The sequence below is a fragment of the Bombina bombina genome, chromosome 7 (genome assembly GCF_027579735.1).
Source record: "Bombina bombina isolate aBomBom1 chromosome 7, aBomBom1.pri, whole genome shotgun sequence".
NCBI classification, from domain to species: Eukaryota; Metazoa; Chordata; class Amphibia; order Anura; family Bombinatoridae; genus Bombina; species Bombina bombina.
In genome coordinates this window covers 374,892,935-374,920,899 of record NC_069505.1, presented here as the reverse complement: position 1 = coordinate 374,920,899, position 27,965 = coordinate 374,892,935, and the positions used below count along the sequence as shown (strand labels likewise).

The 27,965-nt window shown below is 39.3% G+C and overlaps 1 protein-coding gene across 2 annotated transcripts; it reads right to left on the bottom strand.

Moving 5' to 3' along the window:
* Window positions 1-1,081: 1,081 nt before the first annotated feature.
* On the bottom strand, window positions 1,082-24,974 carry LOC128635915 (serine/threonine-protein kinase MARK2-like). Of its 2 annotated transcripts, none has more exons than XM_053689009.1 (11): window positions 24,930-24,974; window positions 24,741-24,806; window positions 24,463-24,533; window positions 9,633-9,689; window positions 5,096-5,275; window positions 4,426-4,548; window positions 3,604-3,676; window positions 2,581-2,651; window positions 2,063-2,154; window positions 1,636-1,725; window positions 1,082-1,383 (listed from the first exon to the last, which is right to left on the bottom strand). In XM_053689009.1, the coding sequence occupies exons 1-11, from the start codon at window positions 24,949-24,951 to the stop codon at window positions 1,218-1,220; spliced, it is 1,011 nt and encodes a 336-aa protein (XP_053544984.1). In that variant the 5' UTR covers window positions 24,952-24,974; the 3' UTR covers window positions 1,082-1,217. The 2 variants fall into 2 exon arrangements, with proteins under 2 accessions (XP_053544984.1, XP_053544985.1); XM_053689010.1 differs by having other exon boundaries at window positions 3,604-3,673.
* Window positions 24,975-27,965: the final 2,991 nt, after the last annotated feature.

Sequence of the window (27,965 nt, the reverse complement as noted above, 5' to 3'; positions counted from 1 at the left end):
CTCCCGCGACTGGTAGCCTCCCCAAGTTACCTGTGGAGCTCTGGTCGTGTGAGGGTGTCCTCTCCGGTTCCTTCCGACTCCCAAGATGTTGGCCGCTACTCTCCTCCTCAGACGAAATCTCGGAGGAGGAGTTCTCACGTGAGCCGCCATCTAAGGGAGCCGTTACCGCTGCGCACTCTGCAATCCTGGGATTAGACCTCACACTCCCCACCTCACCGCCGGCCACCCCGATGGCACCGAGCCCTGCGCCTGGCCCACCGCGGCCATACCTGAAAGGGACTGTGCTAGGGCTAGGACCGCCGGCAGCAAGGCCGCAAACTGGTCCACTATGCCTCGACCCAATGGGCCCTGAACTCCCTGCAAGGCCTCATGGCCACCCCTGGGCCCGCCCTGCACCTCACTATATGCCTCCCCGGACCTTTGGGCCTGCGCATTCAAATTGGGGCAACCCTCTAGGCTCCCCTCACCCTGGGTCTGCAAACTAGAGCCTGTATCCCCCAACCCAACCCCTTTCCTTCCCTTCCCCTTGTTAAAACGCCTAGCTGGCGGGGACTTTTGGGGTGTGGGGGGTACCAGATCCTCAGACTCAGGTTCTTGTCTTTGCTTTGCAGGTCCCTTCTTCTTGGCAGACAGCTCCACCACCTCCCTGTATCGCTTGGGAGGCACAGATTTCCTCCTGGATCTCTCCATGCTCCACTCTTCAAGGCAAAAACTTCAAAAACCTTCTCCTTGAAGTCTGGAAACCGAAAGAGGCTGAAATCACTGCTGCAGGACCCTACAAAGGTAAGAACAGACACCGCCTCTCCACATGCAACATTGTAACAAACATAGCTTAGCATTTCTCCAGACTTCAAGTTGGTAATCCCTTAATGTTGTTACAGGCCCACTAGAGGGCCCTCCACTATCATTTTATTTCTACTTGTTTAGAAAACTTCTGTGTATTATATAATTTGTATTTATTAATATATTCTGGTATTATAACATAAGCAACTGAAGATTTATATATACACAGATGTAAATTGTGTAATTAGTGAATGAAGATTTGATAAGAGAAATAAGAATCAATCCAACAAAGCAAATAATAACAGAATTAAAAGTTTATTATAAAATATTGTAAAACTGCCACAAGAATTTGTCAGCCCAAGAGGCTGAGGTTGGTCCAAGCATTGTAGCAATTCTTCCATGATCCAAATAGCAGAAACAGTTCAGGCCAAAGATCACACACGGTAAGTCCAATCAGATGTCACAGCAAAATGAAGTTCACCCACATATGGCACGTTACTTGCCATAGAAAAAAGATTCCTAAGCCTATTCCAAAAACTTTGCCATTTGCTCCTCTTTCCATTATTGCCAGATGGTATTGGCTGGCCTTCACTGGTGATGCTGTTATTGAGGAAAATAGCAGTTAATGCCTGAAAATAACCAGCATGTTTGAGAGAACGTGGCCAATATTGCCTCAGCTTGGTCTCTATCTATACAGGAACAGTGATATGCAGGCTGTATATTTCATTATAAGATCTGAATTGTAGTGGGCAATTTAAATATAAAATTGAAAGCTATGTAGGGGAAATAAATGAACCATAATATCCACACCTAATGCACACATTTCCCCTCATCCTTTTTCCCTGGACTCACCATGATCTTTTTGCATCAGAGGGTGAAGGCTTGGAAGGGTCTTGGTGTTCTTCAATAAATGGGGAACCAGAGGACTGAGCTATGATGAAGCTGTGGGTAGTGGAGGAAATTGAAAAATGGAAAGAGATGGATTAGGAACAAAGAAGGTGATGGGAGATGTTCTGTAATAAATAATCTTGTGGGAGAGGGAGGAGGTGAATTTGTGTCTCTCAACCATACTTAATCTTTCAACTAATCAAATACCTAATTTAAATGAGAAGATACTTTTTTGTTTTCTATATTGATATTCTTATAATAGGGACCTTTTTGTTTTTGATTCCTGACACTCCACAAACATCTTCTGTAGATGCGCATGTCTATCATGTTTGTTGTTCTAATGTAGAAAATAATTGTGGTACATAGAAATCTAATGTATCTGATATCTTACATGTCATTGTCACTCTGGTCATCGCTAGACTCCAGCCTTTTTGCAGGTGGTGACTCAGAACTCCAGTTGGTGTCATCTTGGAGTTCACCGCACTGGTGGATACAGAAAAGAAAACATTTTGAATGACACAAACACACACATATTATATACTGTGTATATATATATATATATATATATATATATATATATATATATATATATATATACACACACACATATTATATATATATATATATATATATATATATATATATACACACACACACATTATATACACACACATATTATATATATATATATGTGTGTGTGTGTATGTGTATATATATATATACACACACACATTATATACACACATATTATATATATATATATATATATAATATGTGTGTATGTATGTGTATATATATATATATATATATATATATAATATGTATGTGTATATAATGTGTGTGTGTGTATATATATATATATATATATATATATATATAACTCAAATGCTAAGTCTCACTGATACTTACCACAGATGAGACTGGTCTAGTCCTCTTTCTTGAGTATTTGGGCTCTTTATTCGGGGCTAGGGATAAGTCATCTAGATAGACACAGAAAACATATTTAAAGGGACATGAAACCCACATTTTTTCTCTCATGATTTAGGTAGAACATACAATTTTAAACAACTTTCCAGTTTACTTCTATTATCAAATTTGCTTCATTCTCTTGGCATAATTTGTTGAAGGAGCAGCAATGCACGACTGATTTCTAACTGAACACATGGGTGAGCCAATGACAATGGGTATTTATATGCAGTCACCAATCAGCAGCTAGAACCTAGGTTCTTTGCTGCTCCTGAGCTTTCCTAGATAAACTTTTCAGCAAAGGATAACAAGAAAAGGAAGCAAATAAAATAATAGAAGTAAATTAGAAAGTTGTTTAAAATTGTATGTTCTACCTAAATCATGAAAGATGGGGGTTTCATGTCCCTTTAATAACTGTGCATGTCAACAATAGGGTGTGACGTACCATTACTGCACATACATATGCAAATGTACTACTAGAGAACATAATTTAAAGGAACAGTCTAGTCAAAATTAATCTTTCATGATTCGGTTAGAGCATGTAGTTTTAAACAACTTTCTAATTTACTCCTATTATCAATTTTTCTTTGTTCACTTGGTATCTTCATTTGAAAAAGCAAGAATGCAAGCATAGGAGCCAGCCCGTTTTTGGTTCAGCACATGGGCAGCACTTTCTGATTGGTGTCTAAATGTAGTCAACCAATCAGCAAGCGCTACCTAGGTGCTCAACCAAAAATGGGCCAACTCCTAAGCTGACATTCAAATAAAGATACCAAGAGAACGAATAAAAATTGATAATAGGAGTAAATTAGAAAGTCACTTAAAATTGCATGCTCTATCTGAATCATGAAAGTTTAAATTTGACTAGACTATCCCTTTAATGTTAAAAAGCCTTAATTTAAAAACTTATATCTATCTACCTATCAATCAATATATCATCTATATATCTGTGTTACACATATGTACCTGTTATTTCAGGACCCTCAGTAGATGAACCAGGCTCCACGTAACATATCCAGGGATCGCTCATGATTAACTGCTATTAGAAATGAGTAAGGTCAAAACAACTAAACGCATAGTTATAATACATATGTTTAATGTGTAAAGACTGTAATAGTCTAGGACCCCAAATGTGAAGTTTGCTAAGGATGCATATAGTGCAATAGGGCTCCCAAACATATAATTTAAAAATCAGATCATATAAGTAAAAGAAGTAATGAAATAAAAAATACACAGTAAAACTGCATTGTTTAATCACATTACAAATGGTATTTTGTGGAAAAATTAAAAATAAAATTTTATATTCAAAGCATATTTTTTTCCTGTATTATCTGCCATGCAATAAAGTAGAACACAAATTACCCTGCAGATCTGTACTTGTACGTATTAAATGCGCAGAGAATATTGTGTTCATGGTGGACAAATGTTTTATGAATTTGTGACAACAACTTAACCCTTTCATGACAGGGTTAATTTATCTACATCTGAACAACTATCCGATGTAAGCAAATTGAAATCCAACGGTCGCGTCAGGGGGCCTCCCTATGACGTTAGGCACGCCCTCCAGACCATGATCGCATCCTGGAAGCGCTGTTGGCTTCAGCACAGCCAAATGGGAAGGACGTTCTATTGTGCCCTAACAGCGTTAAAGCCCGGCACGGTAAGGACGGAATAGAACGTCAGAACAGTGTTAAAAGGTTAAGTATCCGAGAAATAATTTGTGAGATTGTATTAGTTCATGAAGAATGTGTGAATTTAATGAAGAGGAATAGTAAGACCATAATTTACCTCCAATGACTCATACTTGCAGGGGTCTGGCATTAGCATTTTGCGAAGAAGATTTTCACAGTCAGTAGTGATGTAATCAGGAACAAAGTCACAAAAGGCGTTTATGCCGATCTTTCTCATTGCCTAAGAAAACCAATACAAACAAGGGTGAGCAAGTCTGATGTTACTCAGCACTGTCCTTGTGTAAAATATAACTGATGCAGCTCTTAGGATAGGAAAGTCACAATTAAACTTGCATGATTCAGATAGAGCAGGTCATTTTAAGACACTTTTAAATTCACTTCTATTTTAAAATATGCTTTGTTCTCTTGGTATCCCTTGTTGAAAAAGAATACACACATATCCTACACTAGTGGGAGCTGCTGCTGATTGGTGCCTGCACACATTTGTCTCTTGTGATTGGCTGACTAGATGTGTTCATCTTGCCGCCAGCAGTGTAATGCTGTTCCTTCAGCAAAGGATAACAAGAGAATGAAGCAAATTTGGTAATAGAAGTAAATTAAAAAGTTGTTTAAAATTGCATGTTCTATCTAAATCATGAAAGAAAATGATGGGGTTTTCTGTCCCTTTAATCTAGTAATGAAAGTAAAAACATAATTTGTGCCAAATGTATTCTCTCCCCGCTCCTGAGGAATATTTCATACAAATTGTACCTTTGAGTGACACTTACCACTTGTGCTGCGCCGTAAGGTGGCTTGGAGAAGCCGATCAAATCATAAAGGATCCTCCCAAGGCCCTGTATATCTATTTGTAGCCCAAAATGATTTTTAGTTTCTGAAGAGAAGATTGTGCTTACACCAAAATCCGCGACTTTGATGTTTCCATCTTCGTCTATAAGGATATTCATGGTCTAAAATAAAGGAAATATGCTGTTAGTTTAAAAAAAAACTTTATTGATTTAGCAGTTAGCATTTGTATCTGTTTAGTGATATTGCTTTCTTTCAGGGCTGTTTCTAAGGGCGGGCAGACCGGGCAGTGGGAGCAATAAGGAGCGCTTTAAAAAAAATAAAATAGGAAGCAGTGGGGAGCACTTTTAAAAAAAAAAAACTTTATTATTTATTTTTTTTTAATTATGTTAAAGTGGCAGTGCTTGCTTGCTTGATAAACTACTGGTATAGCAAAGGTTAAAATACACAGATCACAAGCATATACATTAAAAAAATAATAATAATAATATATATATATTTGAAAGGAAGCTGTTATGTTAATTGGCTGCATTGGATGTCACTCATACTAATGGAGCAACAAGATCACAAAAGGGGCGTGTTAAGACCGGATAACTACTTAGAGCTCAAACGGAAAGTAAAAAGGAGAGGAATTACCCTGAGGAAAGCAGTCTCCTATCTCACTGATCTGTGTCACTAAAGAGGTGATGCTTTATGCATATGACAAATTATTCATGGTCTTTACATAATTATATGAACATATTTTTTTGTTTTACTAAGCTTATTTAAAAAAGTGCTTTATAAAAATTGGGTTTCCACATACTAAGGAACAGGTTTTCTGTTACGGACTGTTGAATTAAAAAAAAAAATCTTTTTGACATTATGCCTTTTTTTTAATTTACTTAATAGTGATGGGTGTGTGTATGTGTCATTTACTCCATAACGGCAATGGCGAGTTTTCACAAACTCACATGTGAGTGCTTGTGTCTGCTATTACTGCCTGAGTGTGTGTGTGTGTGTGTATGCCTATCTATCCCTGCCTGTGTGTGTATCTGCCTATTACTGCCTGTGTGAGTGTGTATGCCTATCTATCCCTACCTGTGTGTATATCTGCCTATTACTGCCTGAGTGTGCGTGTGTGTGCCTATCTATCCCTGTCTGTGTGTGTATCTGCCTATTACTGCCTGTGTGTGTGTATGCCTATCTATCCCTGCCTGTGTGTATATGTGCCTATTACTGCCTGAGTGTGTGTGTGTGCGTGTATATATATCCCTGCCTGTGTGTGTGTACCTGCCTATTACTGCCTGAGTGTGTGTGTGTATCCCTGCCTGTGTGTGTGTATCTGCCTATTACTGCCTGAGTGTGTGTGTGTGTATGTATCCCTGCCTGTGTGTGTGTATCTGCCTATTACTGCCTGAGTGTGTGTGTATCCCTGCCTGTGTGTGTGTACCTGCCTATTACTGCCTGTGTGTGTGTGCGTATGCCTATCTATCCCTGCCTGTGTGTGTATGTATCTGCCTATTATTGCCTGTGTGTGTGTGTGTATGCCTATCTATCCCTGCCTGTGTATGTGCCTTCTTTTACTGCCTGAGTGTGTGTGTGTATGCCTATCTATCCCTGCCTGTGTGTGTATGTATCTGCCTATTACTGCCTGTGTGTGTGTGTATGCCTATCTATCCCTGCCTGTGTATGTGCCTTCTTTTACTGACTGAGTGTGTGTGTATGCCTATCTATCCCTGCCTGTGTGTATATCTACCTATTACTGCCTGTGTGTGTATGCTTATCCCTGCCTGTGTGTGCATGTCTCTGTCTATTACTGCCTTTGTGTGTGTGTGCATGCCTATCTATCCGTGCCTGTGTGTGCATGTGTCAGCCTATTACTTCCTGTGTGTGTATGCCTATCTATCCCTGCTTGTGTGTGCATAGATCTGCCAATTACTGCCTGGGTGTGTATGCCTTTTTATCCCTGCCTGTGTGTGCATGTATCTGCCAATTATTGTCTGTGTGTGCATGTATCTGCCTATTACTGCCTGTGTGTGCATGTATCAGCCTATTACTGCCTGTGTGTGTATGCCTATCTATCCCTGCTTGTGTGTGCATGTCTCTGTATATTACTGCCTGTGTGTGTGTGTGTGTATGCCTATCTATCCGTGCCTGTGTGTGCATGTGTCAGCCTATTACTTCCTGTGTGTGTGTGTGTGTGTGTGTATGCCTATCTATCCCTGCGTGTGTGTGCATAGATCTGCCTATTACTGCCTGTATGTGTATCTGCCTATTAATGCCTGTGTCTGCATGTATCTGCCTATTACTGACTGTGTGTGTATGCCTATTTATCCCTGCCTGTGTGTGCATGTCTCTGTCTATTACTGTCTGTGTATGCATGTCTCTGTCTATTACTGCCTGTGTGTGCATGTCTCTGTCTATTACTGCATGTGAGTGCATGTATCTGCCTATTATTGTCTGTGTGTGCATGTATCTGCCTATAATTGCCTATGTGTGCATGTATCTGTCTATTACTGCCTGTGTGTGCATGTCTTTGTCTATTACTGCCTGTGTGTGAATGTTTCTATCTATTACTGTCTCTGAGTGCATGTCTCTGCCTATTACTGTCTGTGAGTGCATATCTCTGTCTGTTACTGACTGTGTGTGCATGTCTCTGTCTGTTCCTACCTGTGTGAGCACATCTTTGTCTATTACTACCTGGGTGTGCATGTATCTGCCTATTATTGTCTATGTGTGCATGTATCTGTCTATTATTGTCTGTGTGTGCATGTCTCTGTCTATTACTGCCTGTGTGTGAATGTCTTTGTCTATTACTACCTGTTTGTGCATGCCTATGTCAATTACTACCTGTTTGTGCTTGTTGCTGTCAATTACTACCTGTTTGTGCATGTCACTGTCAATTACTGCCTGTGTGTGCATGTATCTGCCTATTATTGTCTGTGTGTGCATGTCTTTGTCTATTACTGCCTGTGTGTACATGTCTCTGTCTGTTAATGCCTGTGGGTGCACGTCTCTGTCTATTACTGCCTGTGTGTGCATGTCTGTCTATTACTGTCTGTGAGTGCATGTATCTGTCAATTACTGTCTGTGTGTGCATATCTCTGTCTATTACTGTCTGTGTGTGCATGTTTCTGTCTATTACTGTCTGTGTGTGCATATCTGTCTATTACTGTCTGTGAGTGCATATCTCTGTCTATTACTGTCTGTGAGTGCATGTCTCTGTCTATTACTGTCTGTGTGTGCATGTATCTGTCTATTACTGTCTGTGTGTGCATATCTCTGTCTATTACTGTCTGTGTGTGCATGTCTCTGTCTATTACTGCCTGTGTGTATAGTATATTTGAAAAATAAACAGTTATTACAGTTCTTTATCAAATTATGTATTGTGCGAAAATCTCATAGACTTTAATAGTGAATTTTGTAAAAAGAAATTGTTATAACTTTCTAAATAATTGTAATAGACCCCTAAATATGTTACAAATACACCCAGTGACATATTGCAATCCTTTAGAAAATCTTACATGATGACTTTTTTTGCAAAGTTCAACTTTAAAGTCGATTGGAAGCTTTGTAGATACATTTTGTATAAGAATTTAAAGGGATTGATTATGCATTAAACAAATAAATATGCATAGCTATAAGAAAAGTATAAATATAATGGCAATATCTTTATATTTGGAAAAAACCATTGCAGTAGAAAAAGAACATATTTAAAGGGATAGGAAAGTCAAAATTAAACTTTCATAATTCAGGATACACCAAACAAATTTAAGACAATTCTATTATTCTTGTTCTCTTGGTATCCATTGTTGAAAAGCATATGTACATATCCTTAGTAGCAGCAATGCACTACTAGGAGCTAACGGGTGGTTGGCCGCAACACACATTTGTCTCTTGTCATTTGCTCACCAGATGTGTTCAGCTAGGTCCCAGTAGTGCACTGCTGCTTTGGAGCTGACCTCTAAATGACAGAGTGACATGCAAGGTCTAGGAGGGGGACTTTAGAATCTGTGAGGGGGGCGCATTTTGGAATTTTGCCCTGGGAGCCAGAGTCTCTAGAAACGGCCCTGTTTCTAATGTCATGTAGAACGGTGAGGGGGAATTTCAGTGTGTTTTGCCCATGTGCAAATCCAGTGTTAAATTGTAAACCTCTTGGGGTTCTATATAAAAATGATAAGTGTTGTCCTAGGGTTTCATTTAAAAAGTGCAGCCGATGAACAATAAAAAGAACTGATTGTGATTGTTATGACATTAAACTTGCTCCTCTACAGCCGTTAACTCCGTGATAAGTATTAAAAGACGGATAGTTAGCAACCCCTGTATGAGACGTATTTTGAAATAATTTTGTGTTTGTAAAACGGTGTCCCGTAAAAGTTATCACTATTGTAACCGTGTGTATGTAACTTACTAAGCCTTTAATGTAGAGTGAATAAACGTGTTTTTATATTGCTGAGTCTGCATGTCATTTATGCATAGAATGTCCATTTAATACATTATACATATCTATTAAATTAACCCCCCCAACCCTTTTTCACTTACATTTAAGTCCAGATGTGCAATGCCCATCTGATGACAGTGAAGCACTGCTGACACGATCTGAAAAGAATGTTAGTTTAGATTAAATTCAGGGCTTATATATTATAAATGTGTCAGATACATAATGATAAATAACAATCCGCTAAATGACGAGTTTTGCCGTACAGCTATACCACTAAAAAATTGGCCATTGCGCGTGAAATGGCCAGTAACGCATATTATGAGTCTCGTGAATATAGCTATACCGCAAGCATTTTAGCCTGTAACGCAACGTCCATTCCGCACTCAAAAAAGTGACGTTTGAGTGCAGGATTTTCTAGAGCGCCATGTTACAGGTTGTGCAGTCTGGCTAAAATGCTTGCGTTACAGCCTACACCGACACGATCCATTCCGCTATTTGATTCCAGTAGTTATGGATTTTGTGCAACAAAAATGTTTCACAAAACTCATAACTAAAATGTCACAAAGTACACTAACACCCATAAACTACCTATTAACCCCTAAACCGTCACCCTCCCACATCGCAAACACTATATAAAACTTACTAACCCCTAATCTGCCGCCCACCCACATCGCGACTATTAAATAAATGTATTAACCCCTAATCTGCCGCCCACCCAGATCGCCAACACTATTTAAATATATTAACCCCTAAACCACCGCCCTCCCGCATCGCAAACACTATATTAAACTTATTAGCCCCTATTCTGCAGCCCACCCACATCACCAACACTATTGAAATATATTAACCCCTAAACCGGGGCCCCCCCACATCGCCAACACTATTTAAATATATTATCCCCTAAATTACTGGCCCCCCACATCGCAAAACACTAAATTAAACTATTAACCCCTAAACCTAACACATCCTAGCATTAAATTAAAATTACAATATAACTATCTTTAAATAAATAAAAACTTACCTATGAAATAAAAAAAACGTTTAAACTATAAATTAACCTAACATAACTATTCTAATAAAATAAAATAAACTACAATTTAAAAAATCAAAGATAATAAACAAAATTATCAAAAATTAAAACAATTACACCTACTCTAATAGCCCTAAACCCCCCCAAAATAAAAACACCCCCTAACCTACAATAAACTACCAATAGCCCTTAAAAGGGCCTTTTGTAGGGCATTGCCCTAAGTTTAAACAGCTCTTTAACCTTGAAAAAAAATATAAATCCCCCAACAATAAAACACACCCCCAACCAACCCCCCAAAATAAAAATCCTAAATCTAAAAAAAATCCTAAAATACCCATTGCCCCTAAAGGGGCATTTGTATGGGCATTGCCCTTAAAAGGGCATTCAGCTCTCTTACTGTGCCCATCCCTAATCTATAAAAAAAAAGCCCACCCAAAAGAATGAAAAAAAACTAACACTAACCCCATAAAATCTACTCATGGTTTCTGAAGTCCGGACATCCATCTCCATCCAGGCGGCGACATCTTCATCCATCGCAGGGCGTCTTCTATCTTCATCCCGGCGGCGCGGAGGATTTCAGAAGCTCTCATCCTATTGGCTGATTTGAATTTGAAGAATCAAACCAGCCAATAGGAATGCAAGGTACGCCATTTTGAAATGGTTACCTTGCATTCAATTTCAGTTTACGGCGGGGCTTTATGAACGCTCCACGCAGGATGTCATCGTCCAGGATAGCTCTGCTCCGCGTCACCAGGATAAAGATAGAAGACGTCCCCGCGATGGATGAAGATGTTGCCGCCTGGATGAAGACTTCTCGCTGCCTGGATGGAGATGGATGTCCGGACTTCAGGAACCGTGAGTAGATTTTATGGGGTTAGTGTTAGGTTTTTTTCATTCTTTGGGTGTTTTTTTTTTTTTAGATTAGGGATGAGCACCGTAAAAGAGCTAAATGTCCTTTTAAGGGCAGTGTAAAAGAGATGAATGTCCTTTTAAGGGCAATGCCCATACAAGTGGCCCTTTAGGGAAATTGGTAGTTTAGGTTTTTTTAGACTTAGGTTTTTTTTATTTTGGAAGGTTGGTTGGGTGGTGGATTTTACTGTTTGGGGGACTTTGGATTTTTTTCTAGGTAAAATAGCTGTTTAACTTAGGGCAATGCCCTACAAAAGGCCCTTTTAAGGGCTATTGGTAGTTTATTGTAGGTTAGGGGGTGTTTTTATTTCTGGGGGGCTTTTTTATATTTATAGGGCTATTAGATTAGGTGTAATTGTTTTTATTTTTGATAATTTTGTTTATTATTTATTGTAATCTTAGAGTTTATTATTTTTCGTAATTTTAGTGTTTGTTACTTTTTGTAATCTTAGATTTTTTTGATTTTTTTTCGTAGTATAACTTTTTTTTAAATTTGTCATTTAGTTTTTTTAATTTTTTCGTAGAGTTAGGATTTTTTTTATTCATGTAATTTAGGTTTTTTAATTGTTAGTTTATTTTATTGTATTAGAATAGTTATGTTAGGTTAATTCATAGTTTAACCCCTTAAAGCGCAAGGACGTGCCAGTCCTGCAGAAACTGTCAGTTAGTGACAATGGACGTACCTGGCACGTCCTTGGTCTAACTGAGTGCTGGAAGCGATTACGATCGCTTCCAGCAGCTCTCAGGGTATTGCAGTGATGCCTCGATATTGAGGCATCACTGTAATACCATTTTTAAGCATCTGATGCAGAGAGAGCCACTCTGTGGCCCTCTCTGCACAGGTAGCGATGGTGCCAATTGTTGGCGGGTGAGAGCTTAGCAGGGAGGTGGGTGGGCGGCTCATCGCTACCCAGCATCCGCTTCCTGTAGGTGCAATGTGCACGCCCGGTGCCGGGGGAGTGTGGGGCTGTGGGAGCGCACACACGCAGAAACCACTGCCACCAATGATCCCTTAATTGTAGGAGAGAGGGAGAGGAGACATTTTAAAAAAAATAAGTATCAAAGGTTCTTGGAGGGGGGTATTGAGGGGGGCAGCTACACTAGAAAAAGCTCTATTTTATAAAAAAAAAATCCAAAAAAATGTTTTTGTGGGCAAACTGGCAGTACCCAAGATAGCAGGAAAAGCAGGAAATAGGTAGGGGGGGGGTTAGAGAGCTGTTTGGGGGGGATCAGGGAGGTTGGGGGCTATCACAGCTAAATAAATATTTAATTTTTTTTTTTTTTTTTTTTTTTAAAAACCTTTTATTTTAGTACTGGCAGACTTTTTGCCAGTACTTAAGATGGCGGGGACAATTGTGGGGTGGGGGAGGGAAGAGAGCTGTTTGGGAGGGATCAGGGGTGGGATGTGTCAGGTGGGAGGCTGATTTCTACACTAAAGCTAAAATTAACCCTGCAAGCTCACTACAAGCTACCTAATTAACCCCTTCACTGCTAGGCATAATACAAGTGTGCTGCGCAGCAGCATTTAGCGGCCTTCTAATTGCCAAAAAGCAACATCAAAGTCATATATGTCTGCTGTTTATAAACAATGGGGATCCCAGAGAAGCATTTACAACAATGTGTGCCATAATTGCACAAGCTGTTTGTAAATAATTTCAGTGAGAAACCTAAAGTTTGTGAAAAAATTTGTTAAAAAAGTAAACAGTTTTTTTATTTGACATGAAAATATACCAAAATGGGCCTAGATCAATACATTGGGTTGTCTACTACACTACACCAAAGCTCAAATTAACCATACAAGCTCCCTAATTAACCCCTTCACTGCTGGACATAATACATGTGTGGTGTGCAGCAGCATTTAGCTGCCTTCTAATTACCAAAAAGCAACCCCAAAGCCATATAAGTCTGCAATTTCTGAGCAAAGGGGATCCCAGAGAAGCATTTTCCACCATTTGTGCCATAATTGCACAAGCTGTTTGTAAATAATTTCAGTGAGAAATCTAAAGTTTGTGACAAAATGTGTGAAAAAGTGAACAATTTTGTTTATTTGATCGCATTTGGCAGTGAAATGGTGGCATGAAATATACCAAAATGGGCCTAGATCAATACTTTGGGATGTCTTCTAAAAAAAAATATATACATGTCAAGAGATATTCCGGGATTCCGGACAGATAACAGTGTTCCAATGTAACTAGCGCTAATTTTGAAATTTATTGCCCTATAACTTGCAAAAAAGCAAAGAACATGTAAACATTGGGTACTGTATTTCTAAACTCAGGACAAAATTTAGAAACTATTTAGCATGGGTGTTTTTTGGTGGTTGTAGATGTGTAACTAGGCTTACCAGATGTCCCAGTTTGACTGGGATTGTCCCTGTTTGGAGGCTCTGTCCCAGTGTCCCACCCAACTGTTCATTCTGTTCCAGCCGGTGCCAGCATTACAAACACCGGCAATGCAAAATCCGTTTTTTAACATTCGGATTGCAATTATCTAGCATAGCTGACATGGGCAGTATTATCACGAAATACTATACTGTGTACGTCCCTAAATGCCCCCTCTAAACTCAAAATGAATTGCAAGTACCACACAACCTCTTCAATTGGAAGCCACACTCAGTGACACGCCAAAATAGCTTTATTCATCCAATCCAAAAACGCGCTGTGGTGAGAGGAATTTAATGTGTCGTCTGACAATACACTGACAGCAGCAGTGACAGTGCAGGGCAGAACCGGCGCTATAAGGAACTAGTAATAATCGTGGAAGAAAAGGGAAGAAAAGACTGAACCAGGACATGGAGATAGTCAGTAATGGAAGCAAAGCCATATCCTTACAATCTCTGAGTAGTTTCTGCTTTAACCTCTGACTTTTTCCAAACCTAACTACTTTCATATAACTGAATGATCTAGTGCCACTTATTGATACCTTCTATTCCAGTCAGAGCCTATTTTTAAAGAGATTAAAATATGCATTTGTGAGTTTTTTGGAAAATTAGTTCAGGTCGGCAATCGTCATGCCCCGTTGACCACCCCCCTTAACCATTCCCCTGACCACACCCCACTGGAACCGTGCCAGGTGCTCCTAGTTTCACCTCTAAAAATTATGGTAAGCCTATGTGTAACAGATTTTGGGGGTCAAAGTTAGAAAAAGTGTGTTTTTTTCCATTTTTTCCTCATATTTTATAAAAAAAATGTATAGAGAATTATAAGATATGATGAAAATAATGGTATCTTTAGAAAGTCCATTTAATGTCCTTAAAGGGACAGTATACTGTAAAATAGTTTTTCCCTTAATGTGTTTACAATTGCTTTTTTTACCATCTGCAGAGTAAAAAATGTATGAAAATTAGATTTTTAAGGCTTATCTGTGTATATTAAAGCTCTGATTTTGTGTTTTGAAGCCACAGCCTAATAAAATAGGTTGAGCTTGTAGGTATAATCAGATCTCATTACTGTATCACATTGTGTACATATACCTGCTTCTTTATCTTATATCTGTCCTTAAAACAATCACCAGTACTTTGAGAGAACAATGGAAAATCAACATTTTATTACCTTATCTCTGCTTTATCACACTGGGAGTGTAATTTCTTCTGCTGGCTGTGTTTACAAAGCTTATCTATAGCTGGTACGCGCGGCCACAAACTATCAGAATAGGTGGGGATACCACATCCTAAATTAACAATTTCAAATGCCAATATAAGGGTAAAGGAGCTACTTGTAAACAATTTAATACACTCCAGCAGGTAAAGTGGATCATTGGGAACAAATTAAAGGGGAGAACATTTTTGAGTAAACTGTCCCTTTAAGGGTAAGAAAATGGAAAAATGGTCTGGTCATTAAGGGGTTAAACTTAGTTGTTTTTATTTCACAGGTACATTTTTACTGAATTAAAAATAGTTATATTGTAATTTTAATTTAAAGTTAGGTGGGGGTGTTAGGTTTAGGGGTCAATAGTTTAATTTAGAGTTTTGCGATGTGAGGGGCCGGCGGTTTAGGGGTTAATATATTTAAATAGTGTTGGCGATGTGAGGGGCCAGCGGTTTAGGGGTTTATAGGTTTATTTAGTGTCGGCAATGTCAGGGAGCGGCGCTTTAGGGGTTAATCATTTTATTTAGTGTCAGTGATGTCAGGGGCGGAAGATTAGGGGTGTTTAGACTAGGGGTTTATGTTAGGGTGTTAGGTTTAAAGGGACACTGACTCACTGAGCCCACATTTTTTCTTTTGTGATTCAGATAGAGCATGACATTTTAAGCAACATTCTAATTTACTCCTACAGGGAGTGCAGAATTATTAGGCAAATGAGTATTTTGACCACATCATCCTCTTTATGCATGTTGTCTTACTCCAAGCTGTATAGGCTCGAAAGCCTACTACCAATTAAGCATATTAGGTGATGTGCATCTCTGTAATGAGAAGGGGTGTGGTCTAATGACATCAACACCCTATATCAGGTGTGCATAATTATTAGGCAACTTCCTTTCCTTTGGCAAAATGGGTCAAAAGAAGGACTTGACAGGCTCAGAAAAGTCAAAAATAGTGAGATATCTTGCAGAGGGATGCAGCACTCTTAAAATTGCAAAGCTTCTGAAGCGTGATCATCGAACAATCAAGCGTTTCATTCAAAACAGTCAACAGGGTCGCAAGAAGCGTGTGGAAAAACCAAGGCGCAAAATAACTGCCCATGAACTGAGAAAAGTCAAGCGTGCAGCTGCCAAGATGCCACTTGCCACCAGTTTGGCCATATTTCAGAGCTGCAACATCACTGGAGTGCCCAAAAGCACAAGGTGTGCAATACTCAGAGACATGGCCAAGGTAAGAAAGGCTGAAAGACGACCTCCACTGAACAAGACACACAAGCTGAAACGTCAAGACTGGGCCAAGAAATATCTCAAGACTGATTTTTCTAAGGTTTTATGGACTGATGAAATGAGAGTGAGTCTTGATGGGCCAGATGAGCTTGTGGGGCCTTTTCGGGTTGAGGATGGAGTCAAGCTCAACTCCCAGTCCTACTGCCAGTTTCTGGAAGACACCTTCTTCAAGCAGTGGTACAGGAAGAAGTCTGCATCCTTCAAGAAAAACATGATTTTCATGCAGGACAATGCTCCATCACACGCGTCCAAGTACTCCACAGCGTGGCTGGCAAGAAAGGGTATAAAAGAAGAAAATCTAATGACATGGCCTCCTTGTTCACCTGATCTGAACCCCATTGAGAACCTGTGGTCCATCATCAAATGTGAGATTTACAAGGAGGGAAAACAGTACACCTCTCTGAACAGTGTCTGGGAGGCTGTGGTTGCTGCTGCACGCAATGTTGATGGTGAACAGATCAAAACACTGACAGAATCCATGGATGGCAGGCTTTTGAGTGTCCTTGCAAAGAAAGGTGGCTATATTGGTCACTGATTTGTTTTTGTTTTGTTTCTGAATGTCAGAAATGTATATTTGTGAATGTTGAGATGTTATATTGGTTTCACTGGTAAAAATAAATAATTGAAATGGGTATATATTTGTTTTTTGTTAAGTTGCCTAATAATTATGCACAGTAATAGTCACCTGCACACACAGATATCCCCCTAAAATAGCTATAACTAAAAACAAACTAAAAACTACTTCCAAAACTATTCAGCTTTGATATTAATGAGTTTTTTGGGTTCATTGAGAACATGGTTGTTGTTCAATAATAAAATTAATCCTCAAAAATACAACTTGCCTAATAATTCTGCACTCCCTGTATAATCAAATGTTCTTTATTCTCTTGGTATCTTTATTTGAAATGCAAGAATGTAAGTTTAGATGCCGGCCCCCTTTTTGGTGAACAACCTAGGTTGTCCTTGCTGATTGGTGGATAAATTTATCCACCAATCAAAAACTGCTGTCCAGAGTCTGAACCAAGAAAAAAGCTTAGATGCCTTCTTTTTCATATAAAGATAGCAAGAGAATGAAGAAAAATTGATAATAGGAGTAAATTAGAAAGTTGCTTAAAATTGCATGCTCTATCTGAATCACAAAAGAAAATTTTTGGGTTCAGTGTCCCTTTAGCCCCTTAATGACCACAGCACTTTTCCATTTTCTGTCCGTTTGGGACCAAGGCTATTTTTACATTTCTGCGTTGTTTGTGTTTAGCTGTAAATTTCCTCTTACTCATTTACTGTACCCACACATATTATATACTGTTTTTCTCACCATTAAATGGACTTTCTAAAGATACCATTATTTTCATCATATCTTATAATTTACTATAAAAAATTATAAAATATGAGGAAAAAATTGAAAAAACCCCCACACTTTTTCTAACTTTGACCCCCAAAATCTGTTACCCATCTACAACCACCAAAAAACACCCGTACTAAATAGTTTCTAAATTTTGTTCTGAGTTTAGAAATACCCAATGTTTACATGTTCTTTGCTTTTTTTGTAAGTTATAGGGCCATAAATACAAGTAGCACTTTGCTATTTCCAAACCATTATTTTTCAAAATTAGCGCTAGTTACATTAGAACACTAATATCTTTCAGGAATCTCTGAATATCCATTGACATGTATATATATATATTTTTTTTAGTAGACATCCCAAAGTATTCATCTAGGCCCATTTTTGTAGTGCCACTGCGCACTACACGTGTATTATGACCAGCAGTGAAGGGGTTAATTATGGAGCATGTAGGGAGCTTTTAGGGATAATTTTAGCTTTAGTTTAGTGTAGTAGACAACCCCAAGTATTGATCTAGGCCAATTTTGGTATATTTCATGCCACCATTTCACTGCCAAATGCGATCAAATAAACAAAATTGTTCACTTTTTCACACATTTTGTCACAAACTTTAGATTTCTCACTGAAATCATTTACAAACAGCTTGTGCAATTATGGCACAAATGGTTGTAAATGCTTCTCTGGGATCCCCTTTGTTCAGAAATAGCAGACATATATGGCTTTTGCATTGCTTTTTGGTAATTAGAAGGCCGCTAAATGCCACTGCGCACCACACATGTATTATGCCCAGCAGTGAAGGGGTTAATTATGTAGCTTGTAGGGTTAATTTTAGCTTTAGTGTAGTGTAGTGGACAACCCAAAGTATTGATCTAGGCCCATTTTGGTATATTTCATGCCACCATTTCACCGCCAAATGCGATCAAATAAAAAAAAACGTTCCCTATTTCACAAACTTTTTCACAAACTTTAGGTTTCTCCCTGAAATTATTTACAAACAGCTTGTGCAATTATGGCACAAATTGTTGTAAATGCTTCTCTGGGATCCCCTTTGTTCAGAAATAGCAGACATATATGGCTTTGGCATTGCTTTTTGGTAATTAGAAGGCCGCCAAATGCCGCTGCATTTCACACGTGTATTATGGCTAGCAGTGAAGGGGTTAATTATGTAGCTTGTAGGGAGCTTGCAGGGTTAATTTTAGCTTTAGTGTAGAGCTCAGCCTCCCACCTGAAACATGAGACCGCCTGATCCCTCCGAAACAGCTCTCTTCCCTCCCCCACCCCACAATTGTCCCCGCCATCTTAAGTACTGGCAGAAACTCTGCCAGTACTAAAATGAAAGCTATATTTGGGCTTTTTTGTGTGTTTTTTTTAGCATATTTACATATGCTGCTGTGTAGGATCCCCCCTTAGCCCCCAACCTCACTGACCCCCCACCAAACAGCTCTCTAACGCTCCCCCTCTGCCTTAATGGGCGCCATCTTGGGTACTGGCAGCTGTCTGCCAGTACCCAGTTTAGTAAAAAATGTGCCTTTTTTTTTAAAAAAAAATGCCCTTTTCTGTAGTGTAGCTTCCCCCCCAAGACTAACCCCCCACCTCTTCCAGATCCCTTAGCTGTTTATTTACAGCTTTCAAAACTTTTTTTTTTTACAGCTTTATTTCTCTGCAGTGTAGCGGTTCCCTCCCGCTCCCACCCCGTGCACGCGCCCGCCTGCCGCCCCCGTGCACGCGCGCGCTCCCGTGCGTGCTCCCGTCTGTCCCGCCCCGGATCCTGACCCCCTCCACTCCACTCGGCACATCGATGGCCGCCCACCCGCCTCCCAGACTTGCTCCCACCCACCAACGATACCGGCCACCGATGTCCGGTGCAGAGAGGGCCACAGAGTGGCTCTCTCTGCATCGGATGGCCAAGGGGGGTTATTGCAGGATGCCTCGATATCGAGGCATCACTGCAATAACCGGAAAGCAGCTGGAAGCAAGCAGGATCGCTTCCAGCTGCTTTCCAGACCAAGGACGTACGCCACACGTCCTCGGTCATTAACTGTATTTTTTTTGAGGACGTGTGGCGTACGTCCTTGGTCATTAAGGGGTTAAACAACTTTCTTTCCCCCATAGACAGCAATGGGGTTGCATTACGGCGATCTCCATTCCGCGATCGCAGGTGTTTTTTTTTATGTTTATGGGGGAAAGCGTGCACGAGCACGTCAAGTGAGCCCTTGATATCACAATATTGCACAGCACAAGGAGGCTTTTCAGTAACTCCTAATGGCATCACTATGGAAAGTGAAATAGCGCAAATTTTTTGGCATTATTTTTGCACCCTGTTTAGCGCACAACTCGTAATCTAGGTAATTGTTTGGTTTTATTACTTCACTGCTATATTACTTGTTGTGATTACTGTAGTATTATTAATTTATTTTAAGTTTCTTAAAGGGATAGTCTATTCAAAATGAATCTTTCATGATTCAGATAAAGCTTGCAATTTTAAGCAACTTTCTAATTTACTCCTATTATCAATTTCTCTTCGTTCTCTTGGTATCTTTATTTTAAAAAGCTAGAATGTAAGCATATGAGCCGGCCCGTTTTTGGTTCAGCACCTGGGTAGCGCTTGCTAATTGGATGGCTACATTTAGACACTAATCAGCAAGCACTACCCAGGTGCTGAACCAAAAATGGGCCGGCTCCTATGCTTAAAATTCCAGCTTTTTTATACAAAGATACTAAGAGAACGAAGAAAAAGTGATAATAGGAGTGAATTAGAAAGTTGCTTAAAATTGCCTGGTCTTTCTGAATCATATTTAATTTAGTTTTGACTAGACTATCCCTTTAAATAGAGTGAGTCCAATTGAACAATGTTTTAGAATGCAATAAGGATGTTTATCATATGTATAACATAATGTGTAAATAACACATATTGATAGAATCTTTGTGTTATACAACAGACTAACTCTAGCACATCTGAGCATTGAGATATTAACGGCTAGATTTTTGTCGGTAACGACCCGCGTAGCTAACGATGGCTTTTTTTTTGGCCGCACCTTTTAAATACCGCTGGTATTTAGAGTTCACAGAATGGCTGGGTTTTCAGTGCGTTAGGCTCCAAAAAGGAGCGTAGAGCATAATTTACCGCCACTGCAACTCTAAATACCAGCGTTGCTTACGGACGCGGCCAGCTTCAAAAACGTGCTCGTGCACGATATCCCCATAGGAAACAATAGGGCAGTTTGAGCTGAAAAAAAACCTAACACCTGCAAAAAAGCAGCGTTCAGCTCCTAACGCAGCCCCATTGTTTACTATGAGGAAACACTTCCTATGTCTGCACCTAACACCCTAACATGTACCCCGAGTCTAAACACCCCTAACCTTACACTTATTAACCCCTAATCTGCCGCCCCCGCTATCGCTGACCCCTGCATATTATTATTAACCCCTAATCTGCCGCTCCGTACACCGCCGCAACCTACATTATACCTATGTACCCCTAATCTGCTGCCCCTAACACCGCCGACCCCTATATTATATTTATTAACCCCTAATCTGCCGCCCCAACGTCGCCACCACCTACCTACAATTATTAACACCTAATCTGCCGACCGGACCACACCGCTACTATAATAAATGTATTAACCCCTAAAGCTAAGTCTAACCCTAACACCCCCCTAACTTAAATATAATTTAAATCTAATGAAATAAAATAAATCTTATTAAATAAATTATTCCTATTTAAATCTAAATACTTACCTGTAAAATAAACCCTAATATAGCTAAAATATAAATTATAATTATATTATAGCTATTTTAGGATTAATATTTATTTTACAGGCAACTTTGTAATTATTTTAACCAGGTACAATAGCTATTAAATAGTTAATAACTATTTAATAGCTACCTAGTTAAAATAATTACAAAATTACCTGTAAAATAAATCCTAACCTAAGTTACAATTAAACCTAACACTACACTATCAATAAATTAATTAAATACAATACCTACAAATAAATACAATGAAATAAACTAACTAAAGTACAAAAAATAAAAAAGAACTAAGTTACAAAAAATAAAAAAATATTTACAAACATTAGAAAAATATTACAACAATTTTAAACTAATTACACCTACTCTAAGCCCCTAATAAAATAACAAAGACCCCCAAAATAAAAAAAATGCCCTACCCTATTCTAAAATACAAATAGAAAAGCTCTTTTACCTTACCAGCCCTGAAAATGCCCTTTGGGGGGCATGCCCTAAAGAATTCAGCTCTTTTGCCTGTAAAAAAAAAACATACAATACCCCCTACCTTGTCTTCACCACACCGGGTTCACCGATCGGTCCTGAGGAGCCTCCGAAGTCTTCATCCAAGCCCAAGCGGGGGGCTGAAGATGTCCATGATCCGGCTGAAGTCTTGATCCAAGCGGGAGCTGAAGAGGTCCATGATCCGACTGAAGTCTTCATCCAAGCGGGAGCTGAAGAGGTCCATGATCGGGCTGAAGTCTTCTATCAAGCGGCATCTTCAATCTTCTTTCTTTCGGATCCATGGTCATCCCGCCGACGCGGAACATCCATCTTCACCGACAACTTCCAGACGAATGACGGTTCCTTTAAGGGACGTCATCCAAGATGGCGTCCCTTGAATTCCAATTGGCTTATAGGATTCTATCAGCCAATCGGAATTAAGGTAGGAAAATTCTGATTGGCTGATTGAATCAGCCAATCAGATTCAAGTTCAATCCGATTGGCTGTTCCGATCAGCCAATAGAATGCGAGCTCAATCTGATTGGCTGATCGGATCAGCCAATCGTATTGAACTTGAATCTGATTGGCTGATTCAATCAGCCAATCAGAATTTTCCTACCTTAATTCCGATTGGCTGATAGAATCCTATCAGCCAATCGGAATTCGAGGGACACCATCTTGGATGACATCCCTTAAAGGAACCGTCATTCGTCGGGAAGTCATCGGTGAAGATGGATGTTCCGCGACGGCGGGATGACCATGGATCCGGAAGAAAGAAGATTGAAGATGCCGCTTGATAGAAGACTTCAGCCCGATCATGGACCTCTTCAGCTCCCTCTTGGATGAAGACTTCAGTCAGATCATGGACATCTTCAGCCCCCCGCTTGGGCTTGGATCAAGACATCGGAGGCTATTCTGGATCGATCGGTGAACCCGGCGTGGTGAAGACAAGGTAGGGAGATCTTCAGGGGCTTAGTGTTAGGTTTATTTAAGGGGGGTTTGGGTTAGATTAGTGGTATGTGGGTGGTGGGTTGTAATGTTGGGGGGGGGGTATTGTATGTTTTTTTTTACAGGCAAAAGAGCTAAATTCTTTGGGGCATGCCCCGCAAAGGGCCCTTTTCAGGGCTGGTAAGGTAAAAGAGCTTTTCTATTTTAATTTTAGAATAGGGTAGGGCATTTTTTTTTATTTTATTAGGGGGCTTAGAGTAGGTGTAATTAGTTTAAAATTGTTGTAATATTTTTCTAATGTTTGTAAATATTTTTTTATTTTTTGTAACTTAGTTCTTTTTTATTTTTTGTACTTTAGTTAGTTTATTTCATTTTATTTATTTGTAGGTATTGTATTTAATTAATTTATTGATAGTGTAGTGTTAGGTTTAATTGTAGGTAATTGTAGGTAGTTTATTTAATTAATTTATTGATAGTGTAGTGTTAGGTTTAATTGTAACTTAGGTTAGGATTTATTTTACAGGTAATTTTGTAATTATTTTAACTAGGTAACTATTAAATAGTTATTAACTATTTAATAGCTATTGTACCTGGTTAAAATAATTACAAAGTTGCCTGTAAAATAAATATTAATCCTAAAATAGCTACAATATAATTATAATTTATATTGTAGCTATATTAGGGCTTATTTTACAGGTAAGTATTTAGCTTTAAATAGGAATAATTTATTTAATAAGAGTTAATTTATTTCGTTAGATTTAAATTATATTTAAGTGTGTGTTAGTGTTAGGGTTAGACTTAGCTTTAGGGGTTAATACATTTATTATAGTAGCGGTGTGGTCCGGCAGTCCGGCAGATTAGGGGTTAATAATTTTAGGTAGGTGGAGGCGACGTTGGGGGCGGCAGATTAGGGGTTAATAAATATAATATAGGGGTCGGCTGTGTTAGGGGCAGCAGATTAGGGGTACATAGGTATAATGTAGGATGCGGCGGTGTACAGAGCGGCAGATTAGGGGTTAAAAAAATATGCAGGGGTCAGCGATAGCGGCGGCGGCAGATTAGGGGTTAATAAATATTATGTAGGTGTCGGCGGTATTAGGGGCAGCAGATTAGGGGTACATAGGGATAACGTAGGTGGCGGCGGTGTGCGGTCGACAGATTAGGGGTTAAAAAATTTTAATAGAGTGGCGGCGATGTGGGGGGGCCTCAGTTTAGGGGTACATAGGTAGTTTATGGGTGTTAGTGTACTTTAGAGCACAGTAGTTAAGAGCTTTATGAACCGGCGTTAGCCCAGAAAGCTCTTAACGCCTGGGTTTTTTCTGCGGCTGGAGTTTTGTCGTTAGATTTCTAAAGCTCACTTCAGCCACGACTCTAAATACCGGCGTTAGAAAGATCCCATTGAAAAGATAGGATACGCAATTGACGTAAGGGGATCTGCGGTATGGAAAAGTCGCGGCTGGAAAGTGAGCGTTAGACCCTTTCCTGACTGACTCTAAATACCAGCGGTAGCCCAAAACCAGCGTTAGGAGCCTCTAATGCTGGTTTTGACGGCTAACGCCAAACTCTAAATCTAGCCGTTAGTGAGGAATCTCATAAAGTACTTACTTGCCGGAACCAAACTCGGGCTCTCTCCTCATCTATGCGCCCATGATCTTTAAGGTAATGAAAAAGATCTCCTGTATCCAGAGCAAAGTAGAAACAGAAGGTAAATTATGATGAAATAAATTTGGTTTGACCAAGAGTCAAATAAAATAGATAAAATAAAAAATCTCAGTAGGAATTGAAGAGAGATAAAGGAAAAAATGATTGCAAATAGGAAGCTAAAACGTGTTAAGACCAGTTACTATTATACCAAACAGGTTAAATGTATAAAAATAATGTACCTCCGCTTAAATATTCCATACATAAATAAATTATGTCTTCGGTGTCTATCACTTCATATAGTTTTACTGTAAAGGAGAGAAGATAGTGGTGAGAAGGTCCATGGAGATAAGTAGAAGGAGATTGGTAACAACTTGTATATAAGCGAAGGAAGAAGCAGCATTTCAGATGGGTCATTGGGACTTTCTTACCTATGTTCGGGTGATCCAGCATTTTAAGGATTGTAACCTCAAGGGGAAGCTAAAAAGTAAAGGAGTCAAGTTACTAATAGAAGACGGTGGTAAATAATGATAACAATAGAAACTGAACCACCTTAAATAAAGTAGCCTCATAAAACAGCTAACAGGTAAAGTAAGTTCTAAATCTCTAGTTATTTATAGTAACTTGCTGTGTGTTTAACACTCCTGAGTGCCAACTAGACCTATTGTGCATGGCATTAGTCTAGACAACTGCAGTAGTTATCTATAGCGTAAAATACAGTCTTTAGTAGATCTGCAGAAAATTAAATTGTACATTGATTAAATCAGTTCTTTACCTGCTGCAGACTAGATGGACCCATATTGCTTTTGTAGATAACTTTAACAGCAACCTGAAAATATAAACAATATATATATATACAATTAGACAATATGCGGCTTATTCTTTAAAAAGGGGTTTCACAGTGTGACAGGGCAGCTAATTTTCAATCAGCTAGATTACGAGTTTTGAGCGCAATAGGGAAATTAACGAGCTCCACAAAAGCGTTGTTATATCACCTCCCTATAGCGCTGCTATTACAGGTTTTGAAAAACCCGGCTTGCGTGGGCGATATGGTTGCATTGAGCTCCATACCTCACCCAAATACAAGCGCTGCTTTGACGTGCTCATGCAACAATTTCCCCATAGACATCAATGGGGAGAGCCGGCAAATAAAAAAACTAACACCTGCGATTGCGGAGAAAAAGCTCCGTAGGGCAGCCCCATTGATGTCTATGGGGAAAGAAAAAGTTATGTTTAAACCTAACACCCTAACATAAAAACCACGTCTAAACACCCTAATCTGCCGCCCCCGACATCGCAGCAACCTACATAATGTTATTAACCCCTAATCTGCTGCCCCTAACATCGCCGTCACCTAAATAAAACTATTAACCCCTAATCTGCTGCTCCTGATATCGCCGCCACCTAAATACACTTATTAACCCCTAATCTGCTGCACCTAATATCGCTGCCACCTATATAAAACTATTAACCCCTAATCTGCCGCTACCGATATCGCCGCCACCTAAATACACTTATTAACCCCTAATCTGCTGCCCCTAACATCGCTGGTACCTTAATACATATATTAACCCCTAATCTGCTGCCCCTAACATCGCCGCCACCTAAATACACTTATTAACCCCTAATCTGCTGCCCCTAACATTGCCGCCACCTAAATACACATATTAACCCCTAATTTGCCACCCTTAACATCGCCGCCACCTACATTGCAGTTATTAACCCATAATCTGCCGCCACCAATGTCGCCGCCACTATACTAAAGTTATTAACCCCTAAACCTCTGGCCTCCAACATAACAAACACTAAATAAATATATTAACCCCTAAACCTAACCCTAACGTAACCCTAAGCATAACCCTAACGTAACCCTAAGCCTAAATCTAACCCAAATTTAAATATAATTAAAATAAATCTAAATTAAATTTACAATTATTACCTAAATAATTCCTATTTAAAACTAATTACTTACCTGTAAAATAAAACCTAACCTGCCTTACACTAAAAGATTACAAAAAAAATAAATTAAATTAATAAAATACATTTATCTAAATTAAAAAAAAAAATAAACACTAAACTACACAAAATAAAAAATTTTTTTATCAAAAATAAAAACGAATTACTCCTAATCTAATAGCCCTATCAAAATAAAAAAGCTCCCCCAAAATAAAAAACCCTAGCCTACACTAAACTACCAATTGCCCTTAAAAGGGCCTTTTGCGGGGCATTGCCCCAAATAAATCAGCTTTTACCTGTAAAAAAAAATTAAAAACAGCCCCCCAACAGTAAAACCCACCATCCACTCAACCAAACCCCCCAAAAAAATTCTATCTAAATAAACCTATGCTAACCATTGCCCTGAAAAGGGCATTTGGATGGGCATTGCCCTTAAAAGGGCATTTAGCTCGTTTACATTGCCCAAAACTCTAATCTAAAAATAAAGCCCACCCAATAAACCCTTAAAAAAACCTAAGTCTAACCCCCGACGATCCACTTACAGTTTTCAAAGATGAAAGCTCAATCCTATTGGTTGATTGCAACAGCCAATAGGGTTTTTCCCCTTTAATTCCTATTGGCTGATAGAATTCTATCAGCCAATCGAAATTTAAGGGACACCATCTTGGATGACGTCACTTAAAGGGAAACTTAATTTTCCAGCGGCAATCATAAAAAGAGGATGCTCCGCGCCGGATGTCTTGAAGATGGACCCGCTCCGCGCCGGATGGTTGAAGATAGAAGATGATGTCTGGATGAAGACTTCTGCCCGCTTGGATGAAGACTTCTGACGGCTTTGATGAGGACTTCTGCCTGCTTGGATGAAGACTTCTGCCGGCTTCGATGAGGACTTCTGCCCTCTTGGATGAAAAATTCTGCTGCCTGGATGAGGATGGATGTCCGGTCTTCGAAAACTGTAAATGGCTCGTCGGGGGTTAGTGTTAGTTTTTTTTTTTAAGGGTTTATTGGGTGGGTTTTATTTTTAGCTTAGGGTTTGGGCAATGTAAAAGAGATGAATGCCCTTTTAAGGGCAATGCCCATCCAAATGCCCTTCTCAGGGCAAAGGTTAGCTTAGGTTTATTTAGATATAATTTTATTTGGGGGGTTTGGTTGTGTGGGTGGTGGGTTTTACTGTTGGGGGGTTGTTTGTATTTTTTACAGGTAAAAGAGCTGATTTCTTTAGGGCAATGCCCCGCAAAAGGCCCTTTTAAGGGCCATTGGTAGTTTAGTGTAGGCTAGGTTTTTTTTTTTATTTTGGGGGGGGGGGCTTTTTTATTTTGATAGGGCTATTAGACTAGGACTGTCATGGACACCGGGCTGCAAGGGCTAAACCCCTACCCCCTACAACCTCACCCCTGTTGTTTCTCAGTGGTTTTGGGCTCCTCAGAGCAACCACCATCTCTGTAAGCTTTTTGTTTGCTTTTTGTTGGCTTTTTTTTGTGTTAAGAGAAGAGCTAGTCTATGACCAGGAA

Coding starts and splice junctions, on each gene's coding strand:
- LOC128635915 (XM_053689009.1), bottom strand. CDS start 24,951: ATGCTGGATCACCCGAACATAG. Junction 24,807..24,929: donor GCTGGATCACCCGAACATAG/GTAAGAAAGTCC, acceptor TCTCCTTTACAG/TAAAACTATATGAAGTGATA. Junction 1,726..2,062: donor GACCAGAGTGACAATGACAT/GTAAGATATCAG, acceptor CACTACCCACAG/CTTCATCATAGCTCAGTCCT.